General features: G+C 62.3%; 1 protein-coding gene and 1 long non-coding RNA gene across 16 annotated transcripts in view; one reads left to right on the plus strand and one right to left on the minus strand.

The window, feature by feature from the left end:
• LOC139074385 (uncharacterized) lies at positions 1–3,958 on the minus strand. Its single transcript, XR_011523962.1, has 2 exons — positions 3,727–3,958; positions 1–426 (listed from the first exon to the last, which is right to left on the minus strand). It is a non-coding gene; the product is annotated as an uncharacterized lncRNA (long non-coding RNA).
• The window catches only part of TPCN2 (two pore segment channel 2), a 26,644-nt gene continuing 16,945 nt past the window's right edge, over positions 3,097–12,795 (plus strand). For 12 of the 15 annotated variants that reach the window (XR_011523961.1, XR_011523960.1, XR_011523953.1 and 9 more), the window contains exons 1-5: positions 3,106–3,299; positions 6,427–6,491; positions 7,198–7,274; positions 7,661–7,838; positions 9,181–9,297. Coding sequence is in view for 2 of the 15 variants with exons in the window: in XM_070564361.1 (XP_070420462.1) it covers positions 3,182–3,299; positions 6,427–6,491; positions 7,198–7,274; positions 7,661–7,838; positions 9,181–9,297 (555 nt within the window). In the remaining 13 variants the exon portion in view is untranslated. Of the gene's footprint in view, positions 3,300–6,426; positions 6,492–7,197; positions 7,275–7,660; positions 7,839–9,180; positions 9,298–12,795 lie in introns of all 15 variants that reach the window. The other 3 variants (XR_011523959.1, XR_011523958.1, XM_070564362.1) reach the window with 2 other exon arrangements.

Genomic DNA, 12,795 nt, shown 5'->3' on the forward strand with positions numbered 1-12,795 from the left:
CTTGGTGTGCAGCATTTACTACCTGCAATGAAATTAAGTAGGGAAAATCAATCAACTTAATTCGAATGGAACTGTAAGACAAAGAGTGCAGGTGGGTGTGGGATGGGAAGAATTACGAGGAGACAGACGACGACTGAAGCTGGGCAAGCACTGAGATTTCGATGGCACGGCAACTTCGAAGCCACGGCAGCTGTCCGGTCCTAGGGTTAATTGAGAGCACCGTGTGGGGGCAGCTGTCCACGGCGGGCAGAGACGGCTTCCTTTCCGCGGGATGCATTCTCTTCTGCTGAGGGCACTGCACGTGAAGATTGTCCAGGTTACTGCCTCCTTCTCCCATCGCTCTGCTGACGAACAGAAATTCAACTGGGTAAACTGAATGATCGAACCGGCTTTATTCCCTGATTCAAGAAGTGGGCCGCATGCCACCTAGGAAAGAGAAAAGGCTCAGGGGAGTTGTGCAAAATGGAAGGTATTTATAGGCAGAAACTGGGCAGGACAAAGTCGTTAGGAAAAGCAAAGGACAAGATTGTTTCAGGCAATGAGACAATTTTCTTTCTCTGGGGGAGGGCCGCCCGAGATTTAGAGGTTATGGCTTCATTAGCTTTGATCAGCAATTTCCAGCCTGATGGGTTTAAGGTCACATTCCTGGGAGGGGGTGAAACTGGCAATTAGGTCTCGGTTTGCTGTCCTGGGGGCAAGCGACTCCATCTTGGACCTGTTGTTTCTTTTTTTTACCAGCTCCCTGCTCCTCCCTGGCTCCTCCCTGGCTCCTCCCTGCACCACAGCCTAAGTGCCTGCGCGTCCCCCGCAGGGGAGGAATGGCTTTGTGGAATGTTTGCTGTAGCCCAGTGTCCAGCAGGTTGAGGGGATCTGGGAACTGTGCTTCCAGGGAGGTTCTGCTGCCACCTGGACAGGGCACTGTGTCAGAGTTACTCCCCTCTCTGGGCTGAGGAGGAGGGAGAGAAGAGGCCAGGGCTGGAAGGGAAAAGAGAGAGGAAGACAGGAGTAGGGAGGATGTCACTGTCAGGCCCCGGGTCTCCTGCAGGACTGCCTCCCAGTCTGGGGCTCCAGAAAGACGCACGGACCGAGCAAGTGGCAGGACTGGCGACCTCGTCCAACCTCAGCTGCAGACAAGGGGAGACCCGGGCAGACTCCTTCTCAGCTTGGCCTCAGTTTCCCCATCACTAGAAGCAGGGCAGAGGGCCCTGCAAGATTGCACAGCCTTGGGAGGGGTGTGGCTAGCGCCGGCTAAGTCTGCATGCCTTCCTCCTGGGCCTGGGAAACGCTGCCACAGCATCCTCTCTCCATCTCCCCTGGACCAGATGGGAAGGAGCTCCGAGGGCAGGCGTTGGGGGTGGGCTTGGCACTCAGACTGCTCCTGATGGAAGGGCGCCCCCTCCACCTGGCACCTCCCATCTGCCCCGTGCTTGACATGTGTCTCCTTGTTTGGACCGTCCCAACAGCCACGTGAGGCTGGTGCAATTCCCTCCCGACTATACAGATGGGGAAACCGAGGCTCAGAGAGGGGCGTGATGTGCCCAGGGTCTTACAGCTGGGCCAGCCTAGGGGTGGAAGCAGCAGAGCCAGCACGCAGGTGTCCCAAAGCGCCTCTGTCTTTTTTTTTTTTTTTTTTTTTGAGGAAGATTAGCCCTGAGCTAACATCTGCCGCCACTCCTCCTCTTTTTGCTGAGGAAGACTGGCCCTGAGCTAACATCCGTGCCCATCTTCCTCTACTTTATATGTGGGACGCCTACCACAGCATGGCCTGACAAGGCATGCGTAGGTCCGCATCCAGAATCCAAACTTGCCAATCCCGGGCTGCCAAAGCGGAACGTGCAAACTTAACCGCTGTGCCACCCGGCCAGCCCCGTGTTTCTGTATTCTACTGAGATGGAGCTTTGTTTCATGCACTCATCATTGGCATTTCTTCTTTTGTGAACTTCTGGTTCATGTCCTTCACCCCTTTCCCACCTATGGAGAATTTAATCTTTTTCTTACTGATTTTTAAGAGCTCTGTGGGAAGCAGGATTTTGGCCCCCATGACCTTCACGCCCTGGCATCACGCTCCTGGTTATGGGAGGTTAGATGGCAAAAGGGATTTTGCGGCTGTAATTAAGTTACTAATCAGCTGATCTTAAAATAAGGAGATTATCCCGGATTATCTGATGGGCCCAATGTAATCACATGAGCCGTAAAAGCAAAGAGATGCGGCCGAGGGGGATGTCAGAGAGACCGGCAGCATCTTGCTGCACCTTGAAGCATCTCATTCAAAGCCTGGGAAGGATTCAGTGCACTCCTGCTGGCTTTGATGATGGAGAGGGCCAGGAGCAAAGGGATACAGTGGCCTCTAGGAGCTGAGAATGACCATCAGCTGACATCCATGAAGATATGGGGACCTCAGTCCCAGCCCCACGGCAGGAAATCCTGCCACCCGCCTGGCTGAGCCTGGCCCAGGCCGGTCAACATCTTGACTTTGGCCCTGTGAGCGCTTGAGATGAGAACCCCGCTGAGCCGCTGGACTTCTGACCTCCAGGACTGAGAAATAATAAAGGGGAGTTATTTTAAGCTAACTTTGTGGCAAGGTGCCATACAAACTAGCTCTTCATTAATGTTGAGAATACTTTTTATATATGTTGCAAATATTTTTTCAGTGTGTCATCTGTCTTTTTAACTTTACCCTCAGTTATATTTATTCTTCCTAATTTTATGAGCAGAGGGCAAACTCAAGTTCCATTTGGGGGGATGTCCTTTGCGGTCACCCCACGTACTCCATCCTCACATGGCAAAACACAGATTCCTGGGCCGTGCCCCCTCCAGTTTCTGATTTGGCAGGTCTGGGCGGGCCCGAGGACTTGCATCCCGAACCACGGCCCAGGTGGCGCTGACGCTGCAGGACCGGGGACCACCCTCCCAGCTGCCTCCCTGCAGCCCCAGGTGGTCCCGAGAGCTCCTTCCTGGTGGAAGGAAGCGGAGCCCCAGCCCTAAGGGGCGGGGCCCACGGAGTCCCCGCCTCCTCACGCGAGGCCTCCGTCCTCATTGGCTGGTAGCGAAGGGGCCTCCCTTACGTCACGGCCAGCAGCTCCTCCTCCTGAGCCCCAGGGGCGGGGACGCCGCGCCTGCGCAGTGGAGCCCGGCGCTCGCGTCCCGAGTTCCTGGGAGGTCCCGGCGGCGCGGCGACCCCATGGCGGACCCCGGGGCCGAGTCGGAGCCCCTGCTGAGCGGGGCCCGCGGCGGCGGCGGCGGCGGCCGCGACTGCCCGGCGGGCTCACCTGGCTGCCGCGGCGTCCCGGTCGGCCCTGGTGAGCGGCGGCCGGGGGAGGGGGCCGCGCGCGCGGGGGTGGCGCGTGGGGGTCCCGCCGGCCCGCGCCGTGTCGCTGCTGTCGCGCCCCTTCCGGCCGGGGGCCGAGCTGCCCCGGGCGGCGCGGGGCTCCAGGGGAGCCGCCTTCCGGAGCACGGGACGCTGCGCCTTGCGGACCCCGGCCGGGCGCGGAGTTGGGGGCGCCGGCGTCGGCCGGGTGCTGCGGGGTCGCGCCCTGTCCCGGACCAGCCGGACCCAGAGGCCTCGCCCGACCCGGGGGCACCTAGCCCCCTGCAGCCCCGAGTGCCCGGGGCGGACCCGGGCGTCGTGCTTTCCGTGGATCGCCTTGGTGACTCCCGGGAGGTAGCACTTCCATTTTCCCCTGTAATTACGGGGGAAACTGAGGCACAGGGAGGGCGTTCCCTTACCCAGTCTCGCACAGCCAGGCAGTGGCCGAGGTGGGATTCGAACCCAGCTGGCAGTGACTTGAGAGTCCTTTTGCTCTATCTTCTCCTTCCTGGCCCCAGGGGGCGCCCCAGAGGTTGGTCCCCCTTGAGCTTGGGTTTGGGCAGGCCTCCCCAGGCCGGGGCAGCTTCCTCCGATTGCCCTCTGCAGCTCTGTCCTGCCCTTCCTGTTTACGGTGGAGAGATTGCTGAATCCGAGTAGGGCGGGAGGGTGGAGTCCAATGTCTCTGGCAGACAGCTGGGGGATCGCGTGCTGGGTTAGGGATGGAATGGCCTCAGCCTCGTTTTACTGAGGAGGAAACTGAGGACCAGAGAGTCTCCGGGGCCTGCCCAAGGTCCCAGCTCTGGGATCTGGTGCGGTCACTGCTAGCATCATACTGGACCACGGTCCCTCCCTGGGCCCCCTTTCCTTCTCTGTTGGGGAGGGGTCTGTAGTGCCTGCCCATCCGTGGGATAATGGAGGCAGGTCCCCCAGAGGAGATGAGAAAACTAGAGACTGGGGCGGCTACCCGCCTGCCCATGTCAGAGGCTGTCCCCTGGAAAGTTCTCCATCCGGCCCGTGCCAGGCCTGGCAGGGCCCTGGACAAGGCACGTAGGACGTGGTGGCGGTCAGGGGATGCAGACTTCGTGTCTGGATTTCCGGGTGCCTTTCTGGTGCTGCCACTTCCCAGCTGTGTGACCTTGGCAGGTTGCCTAGCCTTTCTGAGTCTCAGTAAAAGGAGGGTAGTCATAGGGGCTGCCCTGAGGGGCGGTGGGAGGCTTCAGAGAGAATCCAGGAAGGGAGGCCCTCAGCATGGGTCTGGCCAGGTGGCAGAGCTGCTGTGCTCTGTGCCGATGGCCATCCTGGACGGTGCACTGTGATGGTTGCGGGTCCCAGTCCTGGCAGAGTGGACGGCTGGGCAGATGAGGCCTATGCTGTAGAGACAGTGGCCAGGGTCAGGCAGTGTGGCCAGCAAGAGGGGCCTCTGGGGGCGGGCTTCTGAGAACGTGGACAGTTCACTCAGTGTTCGGGGCCTCCCCGGCCAGGCTCTGCAGACCCAGGGCTGAGAATGGCCTATTCACTCCTCCTGCAGCTCCGCGTGAGCTCCTAACCGGGGCCTTGCACTCGGGGTTGGTGTGTCCCGAAGTCCGTTTCTCCCAGCAGCAGGGGTGGAGGAACTGCCTCTGCAGGGTGCCCCGCCCACCCTGGGGACCCTCGGTCAGGTCCTTCTGACTCAGTCCCACCTCATGGGCCATGGCCAGAGGCTGAGGGGAGTCATTTTCTCTTCTTGTTCCCGGGCAGGCCCTCACTGGCTTACTGGTTAGGGAAAAGGCGGAGGACAGGGATTGCAATGGTGTAAAAGTGGGTGATGCAGCCAGGCCGTGGCCGAGCTGGGACAGAGTCCGGTCTCCTACCTCTGTCCAGGGTCCCTCACAACCTGGATTGGTCCCCGGGCCCTGCTGCATGAGCCCTGAGGACGGGGGCAGCCGCCTCCCTGGGGATGGTGGGCAGAGCGGGCAGTGGCCTGGAGCTCTGCCTGGTGCCCGGCCCGCCGCCCACCCCCCCCCCCCCCCCGCCTCCGACTTTGGCCCCTCTGCCCTAGAGGTGTGCACGTCTGCATTCTCTCGGGGCCGGGTGAGGGCGGGTTTGGCAGCCACTGGCCCCAAAGGACCACATGTGGAAGTAGAATCTTCAAGGGAGATGGAGACGGGGCTGTGCACCTCATTTGCAAGCCCTGATCTGGGAGCTGCTGGGGACTGCGGATGGCTCTGCTCCCCCAGGGGCCCATGCTGCCTGGGGCGGTCCCTCTCTCCTGGGCTTCAGGCAGTGGAGTTCCTCTGTTGCTGAGTGGCAGCTCCTTATGCCTTTCTTCTTCTTTTGGGTCAGGCAGTGGCTTCTGCAGCGAAGCCACACAGGCCGCACTTGCCCATGATGCGGTGGGCAGAACCCAGGGCCACCATGACTGGCCAGATGTGTGGCTTGCGGCTCCCTGATGGGCAGGGCCCCGGGGTGCTGGGCCAGGGCTTTCCTGCCGCCCGACTGCATTGAAGGCCCCTCGTAGTGGGGAGCCTGCCTGGCCCCCGTGGGCCCCATCCCGTCCTCCTGTGCCCTGAGCACCTGGCGCTGGGTGGGGAAGGTGGCGGAAGGGTAGCCACAGCCAGCCATTTACTGAGTGTGCTGTGTGTGCTAGGCTGGGCCTGGGGGCTCTCCTGTGTTTGCGGTGCCCCTCATGGTACCTTCTTGGGGGCCCAGCTGGGTGCCCGTTAACATTTGACAGAGGGGGAGACGCACAGCAAGCTTAAGCTCATGGCCCCTAGACCCCGGGCCAGCAGTTGGGGAACTGGGGCCTGGCTCCAGACCTCGCTCAGTGCCGCGTGTCCTCCGCCACTCGGTCCTGGGGGGCAGGAATGGTGGGAGTGGAGCTGCTTCTCCCCTGGGCCCCAAGCCCTGTGCTCACGATGAAAAGGCCCCTTACCTGTTCAGACCCTGCCCCACACGGGGGACACTGCGCCGAGCGGGGCCCTGTCTTCCGGGTGTGTGCAGACCTGCTGCAGGTGAAGGGCATCTGGTTCCAGAGCCTTGGACGAAAGCGCAGCTGGGTCCTTTCCTTGGTCTCAGTTGTCCTGTAATGGGCGCTTGCCACATGGTCCCCCTTGTCACCGATGTGTCCTCTCTGCCCGCAGGCGCTGAGGCCAGGCGAGCTCTGTGCTTCGACCAGGCTGTGGTCTTCATCGAAGATGCCATCCAGGTGGGTGGCGCCTGCTCCGAGTGCCTGGGCCTGGGCCTGTCTCTGGATCTTGTGGGGACTGGGTGGTGGGTGCCCTGCTCGTCCCTGCACTCCTCGCTGTCCTGGGGCCAAGGCCGCAGTTGCTGGACCGCGTGGTCAACGTAACTGTAATGACCGGGCCTCTGGGCTCATCGCCTCGAGTCCTCCCTAAGGAGACGGGTGCTGGGCGCTCTTTTTCGGAGTCCCAGAATCACTTGCCTCATTGATTGACCACCCACCGAGGGGCTGCCTTGCACCACCCTGTTCCAGTCCTGTGACAGATGTCCAGAGATGGCAAGACCACCCCCTCCTCACAAACCACACATGGGCTCCACGAGCGAAAGAGACTGGAAGCAAGCAGTGCCCCACGTGCGGCATCAGGCCGGGGGCATCCTGCAGGGTGACACAGTTGGCTGCACAGAGGAGAGAGCCTCTGGGCAGACGGGGCACAGCTGTGCATTCAGCAAACCAGGGTTCCCTCCGTGCACCCGGTGGCCCTGGGGTCCAGCCCTCGGGGTGCACTCTCTGTCTGCCGGGCGCAACTCCCCCTGGGGCACGGGAGTGCCATATCCTCAGCCTATTTCCCCGCCTTGGGCCTCTCGTGGGGAGGGGTGCTCTGCGTGTGGCTGGCTGCGGTGGGCGTTGTGGAGACCCCCATATGCTCCCCCGTGTGGCCTCTCCCTTCCAGTATCGCTCCATTCACCACCGCGTGGACTCCAGTTCGCTGCGGCTTTACCGATGGTACTACTCGGATGCATGCCAGTGGTGAGAACACACACGTGGACGGCGGGGTTCCTGTGGCCTCCTGGGGGGAGGCAGGTCTCAGGGTCTAGGCAGGCTCCCCTCCCCCTGGTGGAGAAGGACGTGCTGTCTCCCCTCCTGGTTGGAACGGAGCCCAGCCAGTACACAGAGGGCTCTTTGGTGGTGAAGGTTCCTTTCCAGAACGTTCCGGTCAGCCATGGCAATCGACTTTCACCCCTATTAATATTATCTAACCACACAAGTGGCCACAGACCGGGAAGTGTGGGCTCCACCCTTTGGTCCCGGGGAGCCTGTCCTGTTGCCCTCCGGCCGTTCCGCCTGCTGATTTGCTTTTTGGCCCTGGACTGTGTCTGGGTCTTTCATTTTAACCAGTTTTGTCCCTCTTCCAGGATCTTGAGCCTCACCATTTTCTTGATCCTGTTTTTGGCTTTCATCGAGACCCCCTCCTCGCTCACTCGCACCGCAGACGTCCGCTACCGCTCGGCCCCCTGGCAGCCGCCCTGCGGCCTGACTGAGAGCATCGAGCTGCTCTGCCTGCTGGTCTTCGTGGCCGACGTCTCCGTGAAGGTGAAGCCCGGCCCCTTCCTGATTGGTGATGCTGCTGGATCCTCGCATCCGTGCTCCTCTCTGTGCACTTTGACCCGCCGGGCGGAGGCCTGGGTTTCTTGGAGAATCCTGGGCCTTGAGGCAGAGGCTGTGTCAGCTTTTCTCTCTCTCCAGAGTGTAAACTGAGTCTGGGTCGAGCGATCGAGGGTGCACAGCCTTGCAGGACCTCCGGGAGTGGTCGGGGGGGTCTGGCAGTGCCCCTGGGAGGAGAGACCCCAGCCCAACAAGAGGGGACTAGTGGTCTCTCCCGTGGCCCCCCTCCCACCTCCGCGGGAAGAGACAGAGGCCGAGAGGAGCTGGGTGTGGGGTGGAGAGGGGTCTGCAGCTCACGCAGCTGCGTGTCTGACTCTGGACTCTGTGACCTGAGTCCTTCCTGGAGCTGGAGGTGGGCCCTGCCCCGTGCATTGGGGCTTCTGAGCCGCGTCAGAGCTTCAGAGCTGTGGCGACTTCCCAGTGAGACATGGAGGGTTGGCATCTTGCTGTGGGCCGCACGTTCTGTTACGTTTGTCAAACGACAGCCGTTCCAGTGCTGCGGTCCGGCCCCAGCACACGTCCCTGGCTCCGGCGCAGGCCTGACCACGCCCTGCTTGCAGCACCGGGTCCCGTGGTGCCCGCCCACAGTCCCGCTGTGGCGAGGGTGGGTCAGGCCTCTATTCTGAGCCCGAGGGGCTTGGGGGCGTGTCGGTGCCTGTGTGTGACTGAGGGCCCCGGGCGGTTTCTGATTTTTCTTTTTCAGCCCATCTTGTGGTTGGGAGGTCTGAGGGTTTTTGAGTGGAACTGAAACTAGTGAGAAGTTCTCGTTGGCACTTTTTGAATGGTTGGTATGTTTGGGAAGGCTCAAAGGGTGAGAGAGAGCCTGCATTTTTATCTGCAAGTTGTGGCCTCTGCAGGCTGTATGATGGTGGGAACTGGCAGCTAGGTGAGGGCAGAACCAGGGACCGGGTCCCACCCTCCCCAGGCGTCTGCGTCGGCCCCTGAGCCTGTGCTTTCTGTGTTTCCTGGTCTTTTCCAGCATCGTTCTCGTGCACAGGCTGAATTCATGGCTGGGCAGACAGAATGGGCAGGGAGCTTGTTCCTAATGGGGAAACTGAGGCCAGAGCGCTTCAGTGCTGAGCCCGAGGTCACCAGCCGCCCGAGCTCACCAGCAGCCCGGGCAGGGAGCTCGGGCCTCCTGACTGCCGCTCGGCTTCCTGCTCCCCAAGTCACGCAGAGACCCTGCCCGCCGAGGCGCTCTGCTCCGGCCACCGCGGCCTGGCCTGTGTGCGCGGCTGCCTGCCTGCTCACTGTGCACTCTCTCTTGTAGAGCTACCTGGTCGGGTGGGCCGAGTTCTGGAAGAACCTCTGGCTGCAGGCCTACCTCCTGGTGCTGGTGGTCTCTCTCCTGGACTGGACCGTGTCGCTGAGTCTCGTCTGTCAGGAGGTAGGTGGGGAGGCAGCCCCGAGGCCAGAGCAGGGAGCTCTGGGTGGGCTGCAGGCTGCGGCTGCCCAGGTGAATGGTGGGCGGGGTCCCAAGGCCCTGCAGCTCTCTTCCCACCTGCCCAGCTCTCCCCACCCCCTGTAACACTTCTGTCACCCGTTGGCCGGGAGCCTTGTGGGTGAAGACGCTGAGGTCTGGGACGGCCCGAGGACCTGGGAGCGAGTTCCAGGTCCTGGTCCTGCCTCACCAGTTTTAGCTGAATCCCTCAACTGGCTGGATGCCCCTGAAAACACCCCCAGGACCTCACTCCAGCCACACGCCCCAACCGCCTGATGCCCGACATTAGGAAAACCCACGTCAGCCGCCGTCCCCTGACCTCTGACCGCAGCATCTTTGTTTCCCCTGAGACGCCCAGAAGCACCACCCTGTGGTCTGATAGAATAGAGCTGGGCAAAGCTGGTTTGGGGACATCCGTATCCATCAGGGGTGGACACAGACACCCATCAGGACCTTTACTAGAGAGAATTTCACACGGGGGCTTAAACAGGTGTGGAGTAACCAGAAAAGCAAAAGGGGACCCAGCGACGCAGAGCTGCAGGAAGAGCCTCACCCTGGGCTGGGGCGCCAAGGGAAGATCCGGATTGTTGGTACCTGGAAGCTCAGGGCAGGGGCCCCTGGAGCTGGGACCCTGACCTCTGACCTCTGAGGAGGGGGTGCTGCCCGGCGGGTGCTCGAGGAGGTTGGTTCTGGGGGTGCCGAAGGAATGGGCTGGAAGCCCTGGGGCGCTGCGGGCTGAGCAGCCGGTGAGCAGAAGGGAGCAGGCCCACCTCCCTGTCCTGCCTCCCGGGCCTCCACTGCCCCACTGGCCGAGCCATGCAGGCAGCGGCTGAGGGAGGCGGGCTGTGGGTGGCAGGCCCAGCCCAGCGTCACTGCCCAGGACTGTGGGGGACGGGGGCACACACCCATTGGCACCCACACGCCGCCTCCCGCTTCCCTGCAGGAGCGCCGACAGCGGCCGGCTCTCCCCAGTGAGATGCTGCCCTCCTTCCTGTGCAGGAGGAGGCTGTCCTCCCCTCCCGAAGGGAGCAGGACGGCCCAGCCGCCACCGGCTCCGTTTCCAAGTGATGGCCATCGTGCCCGTCTGCTGGGCCACCTGATGTTCTGTCGCTTCAGGGCTCAATTGTGCGCCTCTCATGCCCAGCGATCCTCGTGTGAAATCCGGAGTGGGGAGGGAGGAGGAGGTCCCTTAGTATATACTGAGCACGCGGCCACCTAACCAGCGAGCAAGGGAGCGCCCCGCGCTGCGGCCTGCTTGTGTCGCCAGCAAGGGCCCTCTGAGCCGGATCTTCCTCCTGTCCCGCCCCCGCACACTTTGCCTCATTCCTTCCCAAAGGCCCGTCCTCGGTGGTCCTGCCCTTTTTAATTACTGGAGTTCTGCTAAGGGTTCCTGTCGGATGTGCCTGGGGATCCCTGACGCAGACCTCCCTACCCCCCAGACAGCAGCACCCCGGTCTGTCCTCGGTAATTGGGTACTGGCCCGGCACCCCGCCCCCTTTTCGTGAGTGGTTATGGTGCGTTGTCCTCCCTTAGGAACGGATGCTTCCGGACCAGCGCGGCCCGGACTTGTGGGGTGGGGAGCGACACTGTTGCTGCTTCCGTTTCGTTCTAGTGCTCGGAGCCTGTACGGCCTCCTCTAGCCCCACAGAGGGCTGTGCCCCGTGGCTCGTGTCGCTGAGCTTTCCCAGCGCCCTTGGGTCCTCCTGCAGGCTGGCTGCTTTGGGGCGAGGGACCGTGTCATGGTGCAAGTACTGTGGGCGTGCCCTCCTTGGAAGCGGCGTTGGCCCTGGGGCTGGGACGGTGGTCCTGGGAGAGGCCTGGAGGGCAGGGCCGGCAGAGCCCTAACCTGCACACCTGACCATCCAGTGAGGACAAATCGGTGCCCTGCATGGGGAAGGGGCCCACGCAGTCACCCGCCCACCAGGAGCCACATTGGGGGCCAGTGCTGGCTCATTTGTGGCAGGCGGGCCTTCAGTGGTGGCCTTGGTCTGCATTGTTGGCCCCGGGCATAGCCTCTGTCCCTGCCTCTGTGGCCACTTTGTGTGTGCTCTGTGAAGATCGGAGCGAGTGGCTGAGGGGAGAGGCTCAGGGGCATCACAGGACGTGTCATCCTGTCCTGACAGCCTCCTCTTGGGGGATGCCCCGTGGTGGGTGTTCACCCGCCTGTCCACAAGCGTCCTCCCTGGACTCCTCGTCCCCATCGTCCAGCCCGTTCTTTCCATGCCCCTGACCACCCACCCGGGAATTTACCTTCTCAGTCCATACAGGGTGACCCTGCCCACGGCAAAGCTCTCCCTCTGCACCGTCTCTCAGGGGCTTTCCTGATTGAGGCTCTGATGCTACGTGGGGTCCGCTTCTGCTTGGGGCCCAGCACCCAGAGCTGTCTGCAAAGCAGGCCTGAGGTTTTCCTTTGTGGCCAGCTGGCCGTTCCTAAGAACTCCCTTGGGCATCGGGGGCCCGTTTGGAGGACCATGTCCATTTCTACCTGATGGGGGTCCTGCTGGCCCCAACCTTGTGGCCAGGAGGGTCAGATCACACGCAGGCTTCTGGTCACCCGATGGGCCATGGTCCCTGCTCTGGCTTGGCCATTTCTGTTTCTCACAGGAGCGGGGTTGTCTTCAGACTGGCTGGGGGCTTGTCCCTGAAGCCTTGGGGGCCAGGGCTGTGATCCTTAACTGGCACTGGGCCGGCTCCTCCTTGCAGGCCAGTCATGTGGAAGCACCTTCCCCTCCTTCGTGAGGGCTGCATGTCCTTGCGTCTGTGGCACTGGGTGGCCCCGGCGTCGGGCAGGCCCTCGGTGGGGTGGGGTACTGGGAGAAGCTGCGCTCTGGGCCCTATCTGTCTACAGGCGAGGGTCCAGACCCAGGTTGGGGCGCCGGCGGGATGCTCAGCTCCTGCTTGACTCGAGGGCTGGCTGAGACCGATACTGGGCCCCAAGACAGGGGCTTCCTGCCGGGGGCCAGTGAGTGGATTCTGGGTGAGCTGGGGGCAGGGGCTGAGCCCTGAGCAGTGTCCGTTCACCGCTGGTTCCTTTGGCCGTCTCAGTCCTGTGCCGGGAGCCGGGGTCCCTCCTGAGGACAGGTGCAGCCGGGGAGGTTGAGCGAGTCCTTGGGATATTGATTCTGCACATGTTCTGGAGGGCCTGCTGTGTGCTAGTGCGGTGGGACCTTGTTCTGTTGTGGCTGGGAAACACCACCTATATAATAGGATTCCAAAATGCCGTGGGTGCTGTGAAGGGCAGGAACCCAGGGCAGCGCCGGAGGAGGTGGCATTTACGCTGAGACGGAAGGGATGGGCATACCAGCCAGCTGAGCAGACTGTGGGTGGAGCGCTGCGGCGGTGGAAGGCGGGGGCAGGCCCAGGATGGGCTGGCGTGGACCCCAGGCTGGCATGGACCCCAGGCAACCATGGAGGGCCCTGGCGGGGAGGCGGCCGGGCAGCCTT

This window comes from Equus przewalskii, chromosome 11 (genome assembly GCF_037783145.1).
Source record: "Equus przewalskii isolate Varuska chromosome 11, EquPr2, whole genome shotgun sequence".
Classification (NCBI taxonomy): Eukaryota; Metazoa; Chordata; class Mammalia; order Perissodactyla; family Equidae; genus Equus; species Equus przewalskii.